Source organism: Kogia breviceps, chromosome 12, assembly GCF_026419965.1.
Source record: "Kogia breviceps isolate mKogBre1 chromosome 12, mKogBre1 haplotype 1, whole genome shotgun sequence".
NCBI classification, from domain to species: Eukaryota; Metazoa; Chordata; class Mammalia; order Artiodactyla; family Physeteridae; genus Kogia; species Kogia breviceps.
The window spans coordinates 83,211,395-83,230,918 of record NC_081321.1 but is presented as its reverse complement, the minus strand read 5'-3'; the positions used below and the strand labels follow the sequence as shown (position 1 = coordinate 83,230,918).

Sequence of the window (19,524 nt, the reverse complement as noted above, 5' to 3'; positions counted from 1 at the left end):
ATATTAAGTTTTTAAAATTCAGGATTCAAGACTTAAAGACTACAGATGTTAAACCATTAAGGAACTAATTTAATAAAAGTTTTCCCAAATTAATACAATTCTTAACCTATGTAAGTCAAATAGCTCTAAATTGCAAGATGCAACATTCTCTTCATAGTAAACATTAAGATCGCATTTAGAATCCTTAAAATATAAGGCATTTTTCTTCCTCTGCTCTAGAAGAAATACAAAATTTATTTATTTTATGAAATACAAGACGTATTTCATAAAGTACAAAAAAGTGTATTTTATGAAAATACATTTTCATAAAATATAAAGGGTCTGGAATTACTGGCAGTAAGTCATTCACTAAAGTCTAAGATGACAAAGAAGGGGATGCTGTACAACAAGTACTTCTGTAAACTTTCCTAAATGGAGAGTGATCGCTGGACACGGATATTTTCAAATGAATCCGTCAAGGTGACAATCTTCACCTTTAGCATGTACTGCCCAAGTGAAAGAGACTGAATAACTTCAATATACAAGAAGTTGTGTGTCTACTTTGGACTTTTGATATTTAATTAATCATTGTTAATCCTGTAGTGTTGGTGTGATTTCTAAAGGTTGAGAATTGGACTTCTTCTTATGGTCATGGATGTCTCTGACTTTGAGTCAAAACACAAAGCTCTGAAAAAACTAGGCAAGAGGGTGAAGGTGTCATGGTTTCAAACTGAAGGGCCTCAGTAATTGACATGCAATTAAGTGCAATCCCAAGAAAAGGAAACAAGTTACATTATAGAGGGAAGCTAAAAAGATTTCCTAAAGATGTGGAGAACCTACTGAACAAATTTTAAAAATGAAAAATAGCTACAAAATTCATGTGATCTCCAAATTTACCTTTAGCTTTTCTCACACTTGATTGACAGGAGAGATTAAATTCAAATCTTAATTGTGATTTGTAGTATGAGTAAAACTGAAAGTAGTTTCGATAAAAAGTAACCTTGATAACCCCACTTGCATTCAATAAAACATTTTCAGCTGAGCAAACGTCTTAAAAATTCACTTTAGATTTGCACCTAGCGTACATGGATTTTAGCTAAATGCTTATATACACAAGGGACCAAAAAAAACTTCAAATATGAATTTCTTAGTTACCAAATATGTTGATTCCTCTCCCATCCTAACCATGTCTGTCTATAGACATCCCTTTCTACTTTTAAGGCCCCTCCTAAATGCTCTGTGCTTCAAGCATTTCTTGATTCTAACAAGTAAATACCCCTTTTCACCCACTGAACCCATATACCTATCTCTATTTTATCTTTTTTACAGTATATGTGTTCCATCAAAATTACCTAGCACCGTGTAGACACAGACAAATGTGAGCTCCTAGTCCTCCCTGTCTAGATTTCTTCCTCATCTTTAGCACCTTCGACTACATTGTAACTTGATGCAGGCCTGGCACCAAACTGCATCCACCTTTTTGTCTCCTACAGAACCTAGGACAAGGCCTTGAACATAATAGTTTCTCGGTTAAAGCTCTTTTACGGCAAGTTCACATTACTAGCAACAGCAGTAGATACAGACTAAGAAAATGTCCCAGTTTTCCTTTCTAGTCCACAACTTTAACACATCTTGATAGGTTATCTATAGATCAGGGGGACAGGTACCTCGGAGGTGAGTGGCGGGGGAGTGAGAAAAGCTTCATCTGCCGCTCCCCACTTCTCGCGTTACTCCCTGAACCAACCACCCGACCCCAGTCCGTGTAATAGTTGTCTTCCACGAAACTGGTCCCTGGTGCCAAAAAGGTTGGGGCCCGCTGCTATAGATGACTATGAAAGGCATATTCTAAATCATACATTTGCTCTTCTCTCCCCTTCTTTTTAAAATTTGTCAAATAATAAAGAAAACCTTCGAGTACCAAAGAGCTTATAATGAACATCAGCAGTGGACAACTCTACCTCTTCTTCAACCCCAATCCCATTTCCTCAGTCCAACCACTTTTAAGAGTTTCTGTTTTTACTTCCTTTAGATCTCTCTATATGTGTATCCCATTGTTTCTTGATCAATTTTATACAGTTGACCCTTGAACAACTTGGGTTTGAACTGCATAGGTCCACTTATACAGGACTATTTTTCAACAGTAAATAGTACAGTACTTAAGAGTGCATGTGGTTGAATCCGCTGATGGGAAGGAACCACTGACTGGGAGAACCAACTATATATTATATTCAGATTAACTGCCTCCCCTCATTGTTTAAGGATCAAATATATGTTACATCGTTTTCTGCTATGATACAAGACAGTATAACTTACTATTACTGCCGCTCCCCCTTGCTCCCCACTCACCCATCAAATCATTATTATCAGTATAATTTTTCTATTATATTGTCTTAGTATAGTGGCGTTCAATAAATTACTTAAATTCAAATTTTTGTACAATCAAATACAGATGATTTTCTATTTGCACATTAACACAAAATGATATAAAAAGCATATTTTGACACTACACTGACCTGGATTTAAATTCCATTTTTATGTGTTCCTAAGCCATTAAATAATAAACCTCATTTTTCTCATTGATAAAATGAAGAGACAATTTTTGAGCTCTTTTAAAAATGATCATTTACACATATATGTAAATAATTTGGTTCATAGTGTTAAGCCATCATGATCCACTAAAAATTCTAAGTGATATATTCCTTCTCTGCAAAATGAGGGCCAGTTCCAGGTTTAGGACCCATACTAAATAAAAACAATTTAGTAAAAAAAAAAAATCCTGTAATTTGGATTTGGAATAGTTACTCCACATTGAAACAAGTAAAGGAAAGTGTGACAAATCAAATCTTAACTTCCCCATGAAACACAAAAGATGGAGGACCCTGTAAAGTAAGCTTAAGGGGACAAACGGTATTTTCCATGACTACCTGATAATAAATGATGCTCTATCTAAGCTTCTGTCTACATTCAATTTATATTCTGCAAATTGGTAATTCCTGTCCAGAGAGGTATATTTAATACAAATCCTCAAACGCAGCATTTTTTTACAGAATGGAGAGCAGTGATATTTCAACACTTGATATAAATATCTAAAATGAACCCTCACATGTAATATTTTTGGACTTAATAGGCTGCAAAGACACCATTTTTGAAACTGGGAGTGTGTTTTCAATTCCCTATGAATGAATTCAGTGTTCCTATGACAGTGTTAAGATGGAGAATGATATCAAGAAGGGAGGGAGGTATAGTCTGTCTTCTTTTCAGACTTTCCCTATATCAGCCAGTGTCCACAATAAATCTTCTAGGAAGGAAGCGGGGAAATGAACCCAATTCTTCTGGAGGATCTGACATTGGAAACCTTAGATTTACTTGTGGAATATTTCACTGGTTCTGGAAAAACTTTCCATCTGTGTTTCTTAACTTCATTTATAGTGCTTACCAAACTCTATTTAGTGTACCATAAGCCAAAAAACCTTCACAACAGAAGATGCTTCACACGTGCTATTGTAAAAAGACACAAAAATCCCACTCTTTCATATTAGTGTTGCTTAACTATAAATCTAGTGATATTGCAAGATCATTCTTTTACAGAAGAAAGCTTGGCTTTGTATTAGCAGGAATACACAGATTGATTCACCCACACTCGTCACTATAAAAGCTAAAGACATTTCTTCAAATTATTAACACTGAATAGTTCTAAGGACCCAATTCTGGACTGGGTCCTTACTGGAGAACCACATTTAGCTAACAGCGGGTGGATGTTTCTCAGGTCTAAAATGGAAATAATAATCCCACTGCTTCAGCCAGTAATGGCTGACCTTCAACAAAATTACTTCTATGTTTCCCAGGATTGGCAAGAGAGTGATCTCCTAAATTATATAGAATGCCTGCATTAAGAGTTCCAAAGAGGGCCTGGAAACCAGAGCTGCAAAGCTTTAAATGGCAGGAAGGATTTGTGTGGGAGTGTAGGCAGGGCTCCATGGGGGGGTCTTCCTATCTCCTAGATGCTGAGGTCTGTTGCTATGACAACACTGACTCTTGCCGAGGAAGCGAAGAGAGAAACTCAGGATTAGGAGGGGTTACAGAGTAGAAACCATGATACTTTCAGCATCACTACAATGTTGTTTATACTCTTTTAACTTGCACAGTAAATCTTCAGAAGGGCCTGAGATGAATGTATGAAAGAGAATGGCCTTGCAAGACAACAAGCCTCTTAAGAGCCAAGGCTCTGTCCATCTTGTGCATCGGCCTCTTATCTCTAACTCAGGGAATTAAGTAAGTAGAGCAGAAGCTTACTATTAACCGTCTATCTACCACGATTAAGAATTTAGTTTAGGGTTAGGGCTCAGGCCACTAGTTATAGTCATATGATCTTGAGTTAGTAGTTATTTAAATCTCTCCAAGCTTCTTAAATATAAAGTTATTTGAAATAGACTTGGGCAGAAGATGCAGTTCTAAATTCCATTAAAACACAATACTCTTTCCAGAAATAGTTGTCTTTGTGGCTGCCTTTTCTGTAGCTTTTCTTTATTCACTTTGTATATTCAAATGGTTGTGTAAAGATTCTTCACAAAATTCTCTCTAAATGCACTACATCGGTCAAAATATGTGCATATGTCCCTCAGCAAAGGGGAAAAAGTGAAAATTTCTAAGGGAAGAATTTGGTATGTATTTTTAGAAAACTCAATTTTGTTACTCAGCAAATGATAGCAAGGAGCACAGATCTCAATGCCCACATTTCAAGGCTCAAAATACTTCTTTTCCTAAGCACCCCTCTATTTACTAAACTCCCATCACACATTTTACAAAAAACCACTTAAAGAGGAAGAGATTCAAATGAAGGATGATTAGTGTTATTTCTAAACCATGGTTTAGAAAGATACCACATTCACCTTCAAGGCAATGAGAAATAAAACAGAGGTCCAAAGTAGCTCTTATACTTTTTCTCCCACATATTCTCAAAGCCATGTGGAAGACTTTATCTTCCAGCCACACCCAAAATCCATTTCACAAATAGAAAAATAAATATATATTTTCATCCAAGTTTCAGATTCATTCAAGAAGAGCAGCCAGATTCCTCAGGTTCAACAAAGAAGTTTCAGGCACAATTCTCAGTAAAATGTCTGTTTCCGGATTAAGGTGATGAGAAAACACTAAATTTCACACTCAACTATTTCACCCTCAAGGAAAAAAAATTGGCACAGTGGGAAAAAACACTCATAAGAAACTAAAGACATAGGTTTTAGCTAAGGTCCATCAGTGACTAATTTTGTACTTTTCCTCAAGCCAATTTCATTTCCTGAGGCACAGGAAAGCAGGGCTAATTCTGTCTCACGGACCACTGTGAGAACTCAGTGAGATGCAGGAGAAATATTTGTGGAAGCCCTTTGGAGACAATGGAGCATCATCTAACGTAAGGCGGTGGTATCATGATTATTCTTGTGGTCAAGATTAGCCATATGTTTACTTTTTTTCCCTAAAGAATGAGTTGAATCTTGACTCATCCTGGCAGAACTGGAAACAAGTCAGCCAACACACAAGTCTGTCTTCGATATCTTTCTTTCTTTTTTCAAATCTGTTAATGGCAAATCTGTTAATTTCAAATCTGCTTAATTGCCCCTTTATTCTCCTTCTCCCCACAGCCTCTGGTATTTATGTTAAACAGAATGTGAAAGGTACTTGATGAATTTACTCTGTTTCCCTAATTTGAGACCAGGCTTTGACATAACACTGGAATTAGAAAAAGGGAAGATGAAAAAACAAAGGTCTAATGCAGAGTAGAACAAAAATGATGATACGAAGTGGAACATCACTGATATAGAAAGAAATAACTGGTTAAGGTGACTGTGTTTTCAGTGGAATCTAACTGGTCCCTTCCTCAATATAGTCTTCTTATGCTACAGGTTGAACTATTACAGGGCTTTAAATTTTCCAAAGCTTTGGTATACAAACTTGCTAGAAATATTGCTACCAAGTTGTTTGAAGATGGTAATGAGAGAATCAAACCACCGGAGTTGGATCCTGCCTCCGCCACTTACTGGCTGCGTGTTTTGGGGCAAGTTACTTAAACCTTCTCTGTGCCTTAGTTTCCCCAACCATAAAATAAGGCTGACAGCATGAGGATATTATGGAATTAAATGAAATAATGAATGCAAATAGCTTAACAGTTTTTGAGGTTGGAAATATGGTAGAGTACTTAAGGGGGGGCTGTAATTTTATTATTGTCAAACATTTAGTACCGTCTGTATACAGATAGCATAAGACGACAGTATACAGCTGACATGTATACATGTCGTTCTAGCTCACTGGAAACAACAAAATCCTAAAGTATCTCTCCTGTGAAATCAACTTGTCCCAGTATTTAAATACATATCTATATAAGGGAAAAATAATCATGCATAAAAGGGGAAAAGGCTGCTTAGGCTTTTAAAGGGAGATAAAAGGAATTGTGTTAGAAGTTACTTGGGAAAATAATGAAATATATCAGCAAAACATCATTTTACCAACTCTAGAAGAGAATAAAGGACAAATTCTGTGACTAACGGCATTTCTCTAGGACTATACGATGGGTCTATCACATAAAGGAAAAGCAATAGAAGAAACATTTTAGATTTCACAAAGCTTCTAATTCTATTTTGTGTGGCACAGTCATTAAACTGGGATAATGTGACCCATACTCACTAAGCTTTACACTTTCAAATTCAAAAATTTGCAATCAGTGCTTCAGTTGACTCTTTTCTTGACCCTTAAATAACAGTTCCAAGCCTGGTGTCATTTAATACTTTTATTATTGGCCTAGAAAGTGGAATAATACTCATTAATTACGAGCGGCTAAAAGATAAGGTCAAAATGAAATCAATACACAAGAGAAACATCTGAAACAATCAGGAGGAAAGAGAAACCACACAAATACAAGATGAAGGGGAACAGCTCCTGCGTCAGTGCAGCATAAAGGAAAACCGTCTTAATTGTTAACCTGGCTCCAGTTAACTGGGAAACTGCTCTATGCTTCAAGGACCGAGTGCGAAATGATTCTGGGACATAAGTACGTTCAGGCTTGTGAATTTTGTCTATGATGACGGTGACAACAAAAATGATCCTTTGCTCCTGTCACCTTACTGTGCAAGGATCGTATAGAGCATTTTACATGAATGAATTTATCTGGCATAACAATGCCACATAGGGTTGCCAGATATAACACATAAAAATATAGGGTGCCCAGATAATTTGAATTTCAAATAAACTAATAATTTTTTTTTATCATAAGTCTGCCTCATACAATTCATGGGACATTCTTACACCAAAAGGTATTTTTTGTTTATCTGAAATTTAACTGTGAGTCCTGTGTTTCATCTGGCAACCCTAACACTGTGAGATAGGTATTAATATTCTCATTTTGCTGATGAGGAAAAAGATTCAGAGAAATTAAGTCATTTGCCCAAGTCTGCATAGCTATTAGGGAACATATGTGGGTTTAAAACATCTAACAACGAAGCTTGCACTGATCACCATATAATGTACTATTATTACGCTCTTTCCTATATCTGAATGGCCATCCCTCCATCTTCCTGTTGATGTCTTAGCTGACCTTCAAAGTCCAATCTGTAGAATCCTTCTTATATCTTTTCCCTAGTAATAATGTTTCCATAATTTTATTTATATCTCTATTCTAGCCCTTAATACAAAGAATTCTATTATAGCAGGTTAAGTACAGGTCCCTGGAGTGGATATTCTTCCATATACATTTCCCTTTTCTAACATCATCTCTATTTCCTTTTGGGGAAATGTCTTTCCCTTACTGTGTGCAGCCTGGGTGGGAGGTGAAATCAAGGGGTCCTATCCTCCTATTATAAAAGCTGAAGAGGGAGGCCTCCTCTGTCCTATCCTTTTATCTATCATCACTCTCTGCCCAACAAAGGGAAAGGCACATGGCTGATAGAATCTCTTCCAGGTCTTCAAAAATTGAGCCAAATGATGCAAAAACCAAGAAAAATGGTAAGGGTTCATTTATTCCAAAAAGTCAAATAGTCCTTTTCTTGGTATCTGTTCCTTTTCCAAGGCCAGTTCTCCAGCCTTTCCATCCATATCCTTCAAATTTAAATTCCTTCTTTGCTTGGATTAAATAATTGGTTTCAGTTACTTATGACCAAAGAGCCCGGACTGATGGTCTTTCTGGACATGACTGTGAGTTCCCCAAGGTCCATGTGCAATAGAGTTCTACACCATTCCAGCCCCAATGAAGTACCCTCCAAATAAATATTTGTTAGGACATTGTAGGCACTCAGAAATGTTTGTAAACTCAAAGGGGAATAAATGAACTGAAATTGTTCAGGGTTGATGGCACGGAAGATCTACAAGATTTTCTTGTTCTTTTCGTACTTATCAACCAGTCTGAGTGGGCTTTTAGAAAGTGCTTTGGGAATCGAGATTAGTAAGTTTGTAAAATGTAGATGGATGATTTAATAGGCCTCACTATGACTAAAATGCACATGTTGCTTCTAAGATCTATGATTCACTGCAAATAAGAAACTCGGTTTGAGAGCTCTTCTATAATCTCCCAACAGAGAACTATAATGCATTAATAAAAGTACACTAAAAATAAAAGGATGGAATTGAAGTCACATCTATCTTAATAACATGAGTTTTAAATACATATATTTTCAAAAACATCTTTCTCATCATAATTTGTTTAATATGATTTTTCTTAACGATAATTATGTGCTAAAGAATTGGTTTTATTTATATTTTCAACCAATAGCCAATGCAAGCAGGGTTCAAGAATCGATGATAAAATTATGATAGATAAATGTAGTAATGTATGTTTTAAGGTAAGAACAGTGACAAGATATGCTGACATCACACCATTAGGAAATATCTTAACATTTCTTCAAATGTTTATTACATTAATATCAGTAGAGGATGTCAAAGACTGACTCTTCTCTGCCTGGGTCAAACACAAACAGAATAGTCTGGACAATTCTGGGCACTGTATTTCAAAAGATGCAGTAATGAAATAAGACTTTTTCTAAGAGTGGAGTGGGTAGGATGGTAAAGAAGGTGAAAACCATGCTGCTGAAGGAAGCATTGAAGGAAGTAGAAAATGTTTCAGTTGGCAAATACCTCAAAATGAGTTTTTGAACTAAAAGATCAGCACTGAAAGAAGAATAGATTTACCCTGCATAACTTCAGAATGCAAACCTATATACCCAGTGAGTGCAATAGATTTCGACAAACAGCAGATAATCAGCCTTTGATAAGGCTTCCAAGTTCTGACCAGTTGGCTCTAAAGGCTTTTGGGAGGAGGGGGGATTTGGGATACACTTTGAGGATTGAGAAGGGCTTGAGAGAGATGCATTGAGGTAGGGGCATTCCAAAAAGAGCGAGGAACTTGAATAATAGCAGAGAAATGGAAGAGTAAAAGCCTACTTGAGAAATAGTGCAGAGCTGTGGATAAAGTAGAACAAGGCAGGTTACATAGTATAAAAGACGCCAGGAAAAATAGGGAGAGGTGAAACTGTAGAGGTTTCAAAAACTGGGCTCACTGGGCCTTCCAGAATTCTCTTCCCGTCAGCCTTTTCTCAGATTTGTTCCTTCATCTTCTTGCTTTCATGAAAGCCTGGCTCTTCCCAGAGGTCACAGCTTCCCCGTGGCTCTTTCCTGTGGTACTATTTTTGTCCCACAGCCCTGACACCAAAAACTCTCCCAGCCTTGAATCTCAGGTTGTTTTATTATGTCACCTTCTCTCCGTCATCACTGCGCCCACCTGCTGCCTTCCAGATCATGCTCCCTCATTTCCTGATGACGTTACCTCCTGGCTTATTGTCACTCTCCCAAAACTATTCAATTCAATTTCAATATCTATGTGGATGATCCTTCCCAAACCCTGGCCTCTCATTCTGAGAATACTTTCCTCCACCGATCTTGCCCTCCATCATATTACACTCACTAACTTCATACCCTAGCCTCAACCTCATCATTACTAAAAACAGCAATGCCCTTCTTAGTATCGGTGCCCTGCATTCTACTCTTACACTACCACCTCTTATCTTTCCAGCTCTTCTTCCCCTGTCCTAACCTCAGTACCCTTTAATCCCCTCTTGGACCTCCAACCAAGTGATCCTATCAACTTTCCACTGAAACTCACTCCCCGCACTCCAGATGTCTTCACTCCCCTCTGTATTAAGCTTAAAACACATGATCGACTGTTATCATCATTCTCTCTAGTGCACCTTTGATTCCCTCTCTCTCTCTCTTTTCCTAATTCCTTGGTAAAATCAGAACACTAACTAAATATAACTCTATATATTGATACATTCTTTGTTTTCATTCATGTAGCTAAACAAGGTTAAAGAAAAACACACAACCATGGTAACTAGTCCTAGTTTAATTTCATGACCATGAACTTCAAATAGCCATTTAATGTGGGCCAGCAACCATATTCCACCGTTTACACCATCCTACCATCCTCTCAATCAATCTTACTCCCTTCTCGTTCTCAGTTATGACCTTCCTTACCACATTACAGATAAAACTGAAACAGCAGCAAAAGAACTTCTTAGACCCTCCTCACATTGCCAACATCTACACACTCTCCCTTCCCATCTGTTATCCCAGATAAACTGTTCATGATTCTATTGTGCAAACGGCTCTCATTTCTCTCACCAATCCTCACATCATGAATTCTCCCCTCTCCCCAATGCCAGTTATCTGCTGGAGATTTGCTATTTTGCAAAGAAACTCTCTTGACCTCATTTCTCCCCAAGCGGCTGCCCTATTTCTTCGCTACCCTTCACAGCAAAACTACTTTTAAAAAGTTGTCTATATTCTCAGTATCCAATTCATATGCTTCCATTCTGTCTGAGACATACTATAATCAGAGTTTTATCCCCAGCACTTCACCAAAGCTGTTCTTCTCAAAATCACCATTGATCTCCACTTTACTACAATCAATGGTCAATTCTTATTTCTCATCTTACTTGACTTTCAGCAACATTTAACCTCGATAATCACTCCTCTCTTTGTGATAAACTTTCTTAACTTCCAAGACATGTAATTTCTGGTTTCTCTCCAGCCTTGCTGGCCATTCCTTCTCGACCTTCTTTGCTGGTGGTTCATGTTCTGACCTTTACTATTGGGGTGTGCCAGATTTTAGCCCTTAATCCTCTCCCCCTTCTCCATCTGGTCATCTCTTTCCCTTTCATGGCTCTAAAGATGACTTACTTGTCATCTACTTGTCAACAACAGTCGATTTTATATCTCCTTCCCAATCTCTCAAACTCCAAATATGTTTATCCCACCACCCACGTGATCTCTCCAGTTGCCAAGAGACTTCCTATCGTGACCCCACTTCTGCCCTCAAATCCACTAAGCCCGCTTTGCCTTCAGCCTTCTCCATCTCAGTTGATACCAAACCCATTTACTCAAGTCAAAAACCATACAGTCACCAGTAACCAAAAAAAAAAAAAAAAAAAAAAAAAAAAAAAAAAAAAAAAAAAAAAAAAAAAAAACCATACAGTCATACTTAGCTCTCCTTTCTCTCTTATCCCACATCTAATCCATTGAAACTCTGTGGCCCAACTTTATTTTATTTTTAAATTTTTATTGGAGTATAGTTGCTTTACAATGTTGTGTTAGTTTTTTACTGTGCAGCAAAGTGAATCAGCTATACGTATACATATATCCCCTCTTTTTTGGAGTTCCTTCCCATTTAGGTCACCGCAGAGCACTGAGTAGAGTTCCCTGTGCTTTACAGTAGATTCTCATTAGTTATCTATTTTATACATAATATCAATATTGTATATATGTCAATCCCCATCTCCCAATTCATCGCACTCCTCCCTTGGTATCCATATGTTTGTTCTCTACGTCTGTGTCTCTATTTCTGCTTTGTAAATAAGATCATCTATACCATTTTTTAAGATTCCACATATATGTGTTAATATACAATGTTTTTTTTTCTATTTCTGACTTACTTCACTCTGTATGATAGTCTCTAGGTCCATCCACATCTCTACACATGACCTAGTTTTGTTCCTTTTTATGGCTAAGTAATATTCCATTTTATATATATATATATATATATATATATACCACATCTTTTTTATTCATTCATCTGTCGATGGACATTTAGGTTGCTTCCATGTCCTGGCTATTGTAAATAGTGCTTGTGTGCATGTGCCTTTTTGAATTACGGTTTTCTCTGGGTATATGCCCAGTAGTAGAATTACTAGGTCATACAGTAGTTCTATTTTTAGTTTTTTAAGGAACCTTCATACTGTTTTCCATAGTGGTTGTATCAATTTACATTCCCACCAACAGTGCAAGAGGGTTCCCTTTTCTCCACACCCTCTCTGGCATTTATTGTTTGTAGAGTTTTTGATGATGGCCATTCTGACTGGTGTGAGTTGACACCTCATTGTAGTTTTTTTTTTTTTTTTTTAAATTACCATTTTAACCTTTTTTTTTTTTTTTTTTTTTTTTTTTTTTTTTTTTGCGGTACGCGGGCCTCTCGCTGTTGTGGCCTCTCCCGTTGCAGAGCACAGGCTCCGGACGCGCATGCTCAGCGGCTATGGCTCATGGGCCCAGCCGCTCCGCGGCATGTGGGATCTTCCCGGACCAGGACACGAACCCGTGTCCCCTGCATCGGCAGGCAGACTCTCAACCACTGCGCCACCAGGGAAGTCCCTCTCATTGTAGTTTTGATTTGCATTTCTCTAATGATTAGTGATGTTTAACACTTTTCATGTGCCTTTTTCTACCCCTAGTAAGAGCTACCATCATGTCTCGACTTGATTATTATGGTGGCCTCCTATCTGACCTTCCTCCTTTTACCCTCTACCCCTACAGTCTATCCTCAAATAATAGCTAAAGTGATCCTGTTAAAAAATAAGTCAGATCATGGGATTCTTCTGCTCAGAACCCCTTAAAAGCTTCCATTTCATATAAGGCTCAAAGTCCTAACATGGCCTGCAAGGCCCTGCCCCATCTGGACCTTCTGACCTCACTGAGCTGATGTTTCCTTCTCACTCCAAGCTCAGGGGTCTCCGTGCTTTTCCTCAAACTGCCAGACGCATTCCTATCGTAGGGCCTGTCAACTGGCTATCCCTCTGCTGGGATGAACTTGCTCATCTAAGCAGCTCTCTCATTTCCTTCTAGTCCTTGATCTCACATCTTCTCCACAATGTGGCCTACATGCTGACCACCTTATTTAAAATTGCAACATGCAACCCCACCACCTGATTTCCCCTACTTTTTCTTTTATCCATAATATTTATCTTCTTCCTAAACACTATTGATTATGTTTATATATTACTTATCTCCCCCATATAATATGTTAACTCTCCAGGGGCAGGGATCTTTGTTTCATTCGCTGATGTATTCCAAGTACTTGTAGAATGCTTGGCAACCAAATTGGCCCTCAATAAATATTTGCTGAGAGGTACAAGATAAATATCCCAGAATCCATGCCTTTAAAGACCTTATGGTGGAGAGACAGACAATTTCAAAATATTAAAAGATTAGGAAGCAAAACCAGGGCATCCTAGAGCAAGCAGTATGAGCAAAGGTTGAGAGATATGACATAGCATCACATGTCTGGAGAGCTGAAAGCAAGTCAGTCTGATCAGACGTCATGGTCTAGTTGATGTGCCAACTTGGCTGGACTAGAGTCCCCAGTTACTCGGTGAACACTAATCTGGATGCTGCTGTGAAGGCGTTTTACAAGTCCATAATCGGTTACTTTAAATAAGGGAGATTACCCTAGACAAGAGGGTTGGGGTGCTGATTCAATCCACCGAAAGGTCTTAAAACCAGAGCTAAGGCTGTCCTGAAGAAGAAATTCCACCTGTGGACAGTGACCTCAACTGTGCCCAAGAGTACCATCCTGCCCTTCCTAACAGCCTGCCCTATGGATTTCAGACCAGCCTAGACAGCCCTCACAATCATGTAAGTCAATTCTTTTTAATAAATCTCTAGTATAAATCTTCTACTGGCTCTGCTTTTCTGGTTGAACCCCAGCTGATACATTAGAGTATAAGGTTTAAGGCAGAAGGGGGCAAAAAAAGGATGAGAAGTACTAGGGGCTAGATCATGATGGGCATTTGTTTTTAACATGCTAAGAGGTTTGGCCTTTGCCCTCGAATGAGTAGGACAAGCAAGATGAATGGCATGATCGGGGGTGGAAATGAATCATTCTGCATTTGGTGTAAAGGATACACTATGACAGGAGGCAAGAGGATGAGAGAGATGCTGGAGGTTGGGAAACTGTCAAGAGTTACCTGTGAGAGACGTGAGATGAGAACCAAGAAAGAAGGCCATCATGGAAGTCAGAGAAGTGCTTTGGGAAGAAGTCGTGGTCCATTCCGGTCGGGTGCATCAGAAGAGTCTGCTACTCACCACATTATGGTAAAAGGGGGTCACTAAGGGCCTCAAGAACCGCCATGATGGAGAGGAGGAGGCAGAAACACGACGGTGTTGGGTTGAAGAGTGGCTGGGAAGGCAGAGAGTAGAGCCAAGCCAAGCAGATTACTCCTTCAGAAGTCTGGCTCAGAAGGGAGGGGAGAAGTGGCGGAAGAGAGAAAAGGATGCGGTGTCAAATGAAGATGATTAGAACGAAAGAAGCTTTAGTCTTCTTCACAGAGTGAGGGGAAAGGGCAAGGTCCAAGAGAGGAAAAGGGTGGCCAAGGCCACTGGTGAATGATACAGGTGAAAGCTTGGTCAAGGACCCTCATCTTTTGAAAACCAGAGGAAAAGGGTGAAGGATGGGAGTAAACAGAGATATATGTGGAGATGCAGGGTAAAGGACCTGCAGTCCCCAGTGGCTTGTGGGTTTCTCCATGAGGTTAGGAAACAAGGTTATCAGCTGAGAGAAAGAAGATGACATGGCTAGAGAAGGAAACTTGACTTCAGTTGAGGTTAGGTGGCCACCTGCAAGGACATTACACAGAGAAATCAGGATTGGGTGAGACTTATACTAAGTGACTTGAGAATTTCCTCACAATTTTATGTTCCTGTGAGTCAGAAAGACAGTGTTCACTTGTTTTTCCTCAGCACCTAAAACAATGCCTGGCATATAGTATGCACTCAATACCTTTGCTGAATGAATGAACGAATGAATACTTAAATGAGCCTCTCACCCAAATACTTTTAGTTGTAATTACCAATTTTGATATACACTCATTTTAACATTTTTAAGAGATCACAGATGCTTCTCAGAGCCTTGAAACTTCATATGACTTTAGTCTTCTCCCTTCACCTGAGGAGGAAATACAGGCAAGTCAAGCCACATAACTGAGGCTTCAAAGTGGACATTTTCAGCTTGACTTTTTCCCCAAGCTGTCTTAGAGCAAATTATCAAGAAACTGGCCAAATCTCTGCATTATTTTATTATACGATAAGCTTTTTTGAACTGAGCAAGTTTATTCACTGAAATTTTTCATTTAGATTCTCCCACTGTAAGTGGAATGTTGCCTTAACTTTTTCTGACACATCAAGCTCTCTTCCCTCCTATTGGTCTTGGTGACATTTACCACTGACTGAAGTGAAGAGAGAGAGGGAATAAAAAAACAAGACTCTTTTTAAAAAGTAAGCTTTCTATTTTATGTTTGGTAGTGGGAAGCTGCCGAATAGCACAGGGAGATCACCTCTGTGCTTTGTGACCACCTAGAGGGGTGGGATAGGGAGGGTGGGAGGGAGGGAGATGCAAGAGGGAAGAGATATGGGAACATACGTATATGTATAACTGATTCACTTTGTTATACAGCAGAAACTAACACACCATTGTAAAGCAATTATACTCCAATAAAGATGTTAAAAAATAAAATAAAATAAAAAAAGCAAGCTTAACTGGAAGCATGGAAGAGTTAGACAATAAAAATATAATGCACGCTGTGTTAGCCTGCTGCTAACACAGGTCCCTGTTGACCCTTCCCCATGCATTACCTGGGTGGAAGACTTTGGTTTTCCCATTAGTGATTCCAGAAGACCTTGCCTCCATTTTTATTGACCTTCTGCCTGGTGGGAGTGAGGAATGCCTGACCACGGGCAGGCGACGTGACCCTGGGTGGCTCGCCACACTTCGCCGTTGGTGGATTTGCAAACGCTTTTCAGCCCCATGAATAGATAAACTTAAACCTGAAATAAGAAATAGCACCATTATATTGAAGAAGTCAGTGCAGAATGGCTAAAATGCCAAATTATTTTCTGGCATAAAATCCAGAGAGCATTAAGTAACTTTGTTTCAAATTCTTAAGGGATGCTAATAATATAAGAACTGTGATACCAATTGATTTTTACATTACATTATTTCCTGAACATTGTTTCATTCAAAAGTGGACAGCCTCAGTTACTGTGACAAGAGTTCTATAAACAGATCCAATAAAGTTAAATATTAAAATTCTTCCAAAGTCCTGGAAAATACATACATCATTGGCATGCTGTTGTCAGGCGCATGAGGATTAGAAACTGTTGTGATACCTGGCATTTCAATAAACACTGAAGAATTTTTTTCCACAGTATTCACGTATAGGCCAGAGTTAAAGAATGAACTCAGATTTACACCTCTGATAACCTTAAAATTATGTACGTTTTTTTGTGTGTGTTTGGTACGCAGGCCTCTCACTGCTGTGGCCTCTCCCGTTGCAGAGCACAGGCTCCGGACACGCAGGCTCAGCGGCCATGGCTCACGGGCCCAGCCGCTCCGCGGCATGTGGGATCTTCCCGGACCGGGGCACGAACCCACGTCCCCTGCATCGGCAGGTTGACTTTCATCCACTGCCCCACCAGTGAAGCCTGTTCTAGTATATTTTTGATTTTAGTTATTGTATTTTTCATCTCTGTTTGTTTGTTCTTTAATTCTTGTAGGTGTTTGTTCTTTAATCCTTCTAGGGTTTTGTTAAACATTTCTTGCATCTTCTCAATCTTTGCCTCCATTCCTTTTCTGAGGTCCTGAATCATCATCTCTATCATTATTTTGACTTCTTTTTCTGGAAGGTTGCCTATCTCCCCTTCATTTAGTTGTTTTTCTGGGTTTTTATCTTGTTCCTTCATCTGGTACATAGTCCCCTGCCTTTTTATTTTGTCTATCTTTCTGTGAATGTGGTTTTCGTTCCACAGGCTGCAGGATTGTAGTTCTTCTTGCTTCTGTGTCTGCCCTCTGGTGGACGAGGTTATCTAAGAGGCTTGTGCAAGCTTCCTGATGGGAGGGACTGGTTGTGGTCCGAGCTGGGTGTTGCTCTGGGTGAGCAGATGGGTGAGCTCTGCAGAGCTCAGTAAAACTTTAATGTGCTTGCCTGCTGATGGCTGGGTCTGAGTTCCCTCCCTGTTGTTTGTTTGGTCTGAGGTGACCCAGCACTGGAGGCTACAGGCTCTTTGGTGAGGCTAATGGTGGACTCTGGGGGAGCTCACGTCAAGAAGTACTTCCCAGAACTTTTGCTGCCAGTGTCCTTGTCTCCACAGTGAGCCACAGTTGCCTCCTGCCTCTGCAGGAGACCCTCCAACACTGGCAGGTAGGTCTTATTCAGTCTCCTATGGGGTCAACTGCTCCTTCCCCGAGTCCCGATGTACACACTACTTTGTGTGTGCCCTCCAAGAGTAGAGTCTCAGTTTCCCCCAGTCCTGTCAAAGTGCTGCAGTCAAATCCCGCTAGTCTTCAGTCTGATTCTCTGGGAATTCCTCCTCCCATTGCCAGACCCCCAGGTTGGGAAGCCTGATGTGGGGCTCAGAACCTTCACTCCAGTGGGTGGACTTCTGTGGTATAATTGTTCTCCAGTCTGTGAGTCGCCCCCCAAGCAGTTATGGGATTTGATTTATAGTGACTGTGCCCCTCGTACCATGTCACTGTGGTTTCTCCTTTGTCTTTGCATGTGGGGTATCTTTTTTGGTGAGTTCCAGTGCCTTCCTGTCAATGACTGTTCAGCAGTTAGTTGTGATTCCGGTGCTCTCGCAAGAGGGAGTGAGCACATGTCCTTCTACTCCGCCATCTTGAACCAATCTCCCCCCAGAACCATTCCTTCTTGTCCCTTTTGCCAAGGATTATTGGGTTGAAGGGACCAGGATTGTGACTCAGCATGGCACTTCTAGCTCTTATATAAATAACTCCCCTCAAGGAGCACAAAATGACAGATAAGAAGAAAAATTACACAGTGGAAATAAAGGCCACAGGTACTTGAAACTGTTGAACTCCTGTTAAAAAATCTAATAATGTAGATCATGGGGAAAATGTCAAAAATAAAAAAGAATTCACAAGTATTACCAGGAGAGGATGGATATGAGGAAGATGGGCATGTTATAGGGGAATTTGGGCAAAACCCCTGATATCTGAGCAAACCTATCTGGGTCCTCCAAGAATTAAGAATTCTCAGAGGTACAGATGAAGAGCCTGGATCATCAGAGCTCTCCTCGTACAGAGGCTAAGTCAACGAGGGAGAGACATGTACATAAATAGTTAGTAGTACACAAGACAGCAAATATATTCCAGTCTTACGAAAAGCTAACATTTATAGGAGATTCAGCAGTCACCTCTTAAGAAAGGAATTGTCAGTCAACAAATTGCATCAAGATGGGAATAAAGATGCAGACCTACTAGAGAATGGACTTGAGGATATGTAAGGTGGGACAAACTGAGAGAGTGGCATGAACATATAGACACTACCAAATGTAAAATAGATAGCTAGTGGGAAGCAGCCGCATAGCACAGGGAGATCAGCTCGGTGCTTTATGACCACCTAGAGGGGTGGGATAGGGAGGGTGGGAGGGAGGGAGATGCAGAGGGAAGAGATATGGGGATATTTGTATATGTATAACTGATGCACTTTGTTGTAAAGCAGAAACTAACACACCATTGTAAAGCAATTATACTCCAATAAAGATGTTAAAAAAATAATAATAATAATAAATTGCAGGACTTCCCTGGTGAATCAGTGGTTAAGAATCCACCTGCCAATTCAGGCGACACGGGTTCAGGCCCTGGTGTGGGAAGATCCCACATGCCGCGGAGCCTGTGAACAACAACTACTGAGCCTGCACTCTGGAGCCCACAAGCCACAACTACTGAGCCCACATGCCTAGAGCCCAAGCTCTGCAACAAGAGAAGCCACCGCAATGAGAAGCCCATGCACGGCAAGGAAGAGTAGCCTCCACTTGCCGCAACTAGAGAAAGCCTATGCAGCAACGAAGACCCAGTGCAACCAAAAATAAATAAATCTATTTAAAAAAATAATAATAGGGCTTCCCTGGTGGCGCAGTGGTTGAGAGTCCGCCTGCCGATGCAGGGGACACGGGTTCGTGCCCCGGTCCGGGAAGATCCCACGTGCCGCAGAGCGGCTGGGCCCGTGAGCCATGGCCGCTGAGCCTGCGCGTCCGTAGCCTGTGCTCCGCAACGGGAGAGGCCACAACAGTGAGAGGCCCGTGTACCGCAAAAAATAAAAAATAAAAAAATAATAATAATAAATTGCATCATCCAGTTCGTTACCTCCTTTGGAAAAAATGTAGACATTATTCAATGCCAGGTACCACACTCAATATTGATCATTAATGCCTCGTCACAACCCT

The 19,524-nt window shown here is 39.9% G+C and overlaps 1 protein-coding gene across 7 annotated transcripts in view; it reads right to left on the bottom strand.

Annotated features, from left to right (window-relative positions):
• The window catches only part of ANO4 (anoctamin 4), a 325,264-nt gene that overhangs the window by 201,496 nt on the left and 104,244 nt on the right, over window positions 1-19,524 (bottom strand). For all 7 annotated transcript variants that reach the window (XM_067009963.1, XM_059081938.2, XM_067009965.1 and 4 more), the window contains exon 2: window positions 15,916-16,107. In XM_067009963.1, coding sequence (XP_066866064.1) covers window positions 15,916-15,970 — 55 coding nt within the window. In that variant the 5' untranslated portion in view covers window positions 15,971-16,107. The remainder of the gene's footprint in view (window positions 1-15,915; window positions 16,108-19,524) is intronic.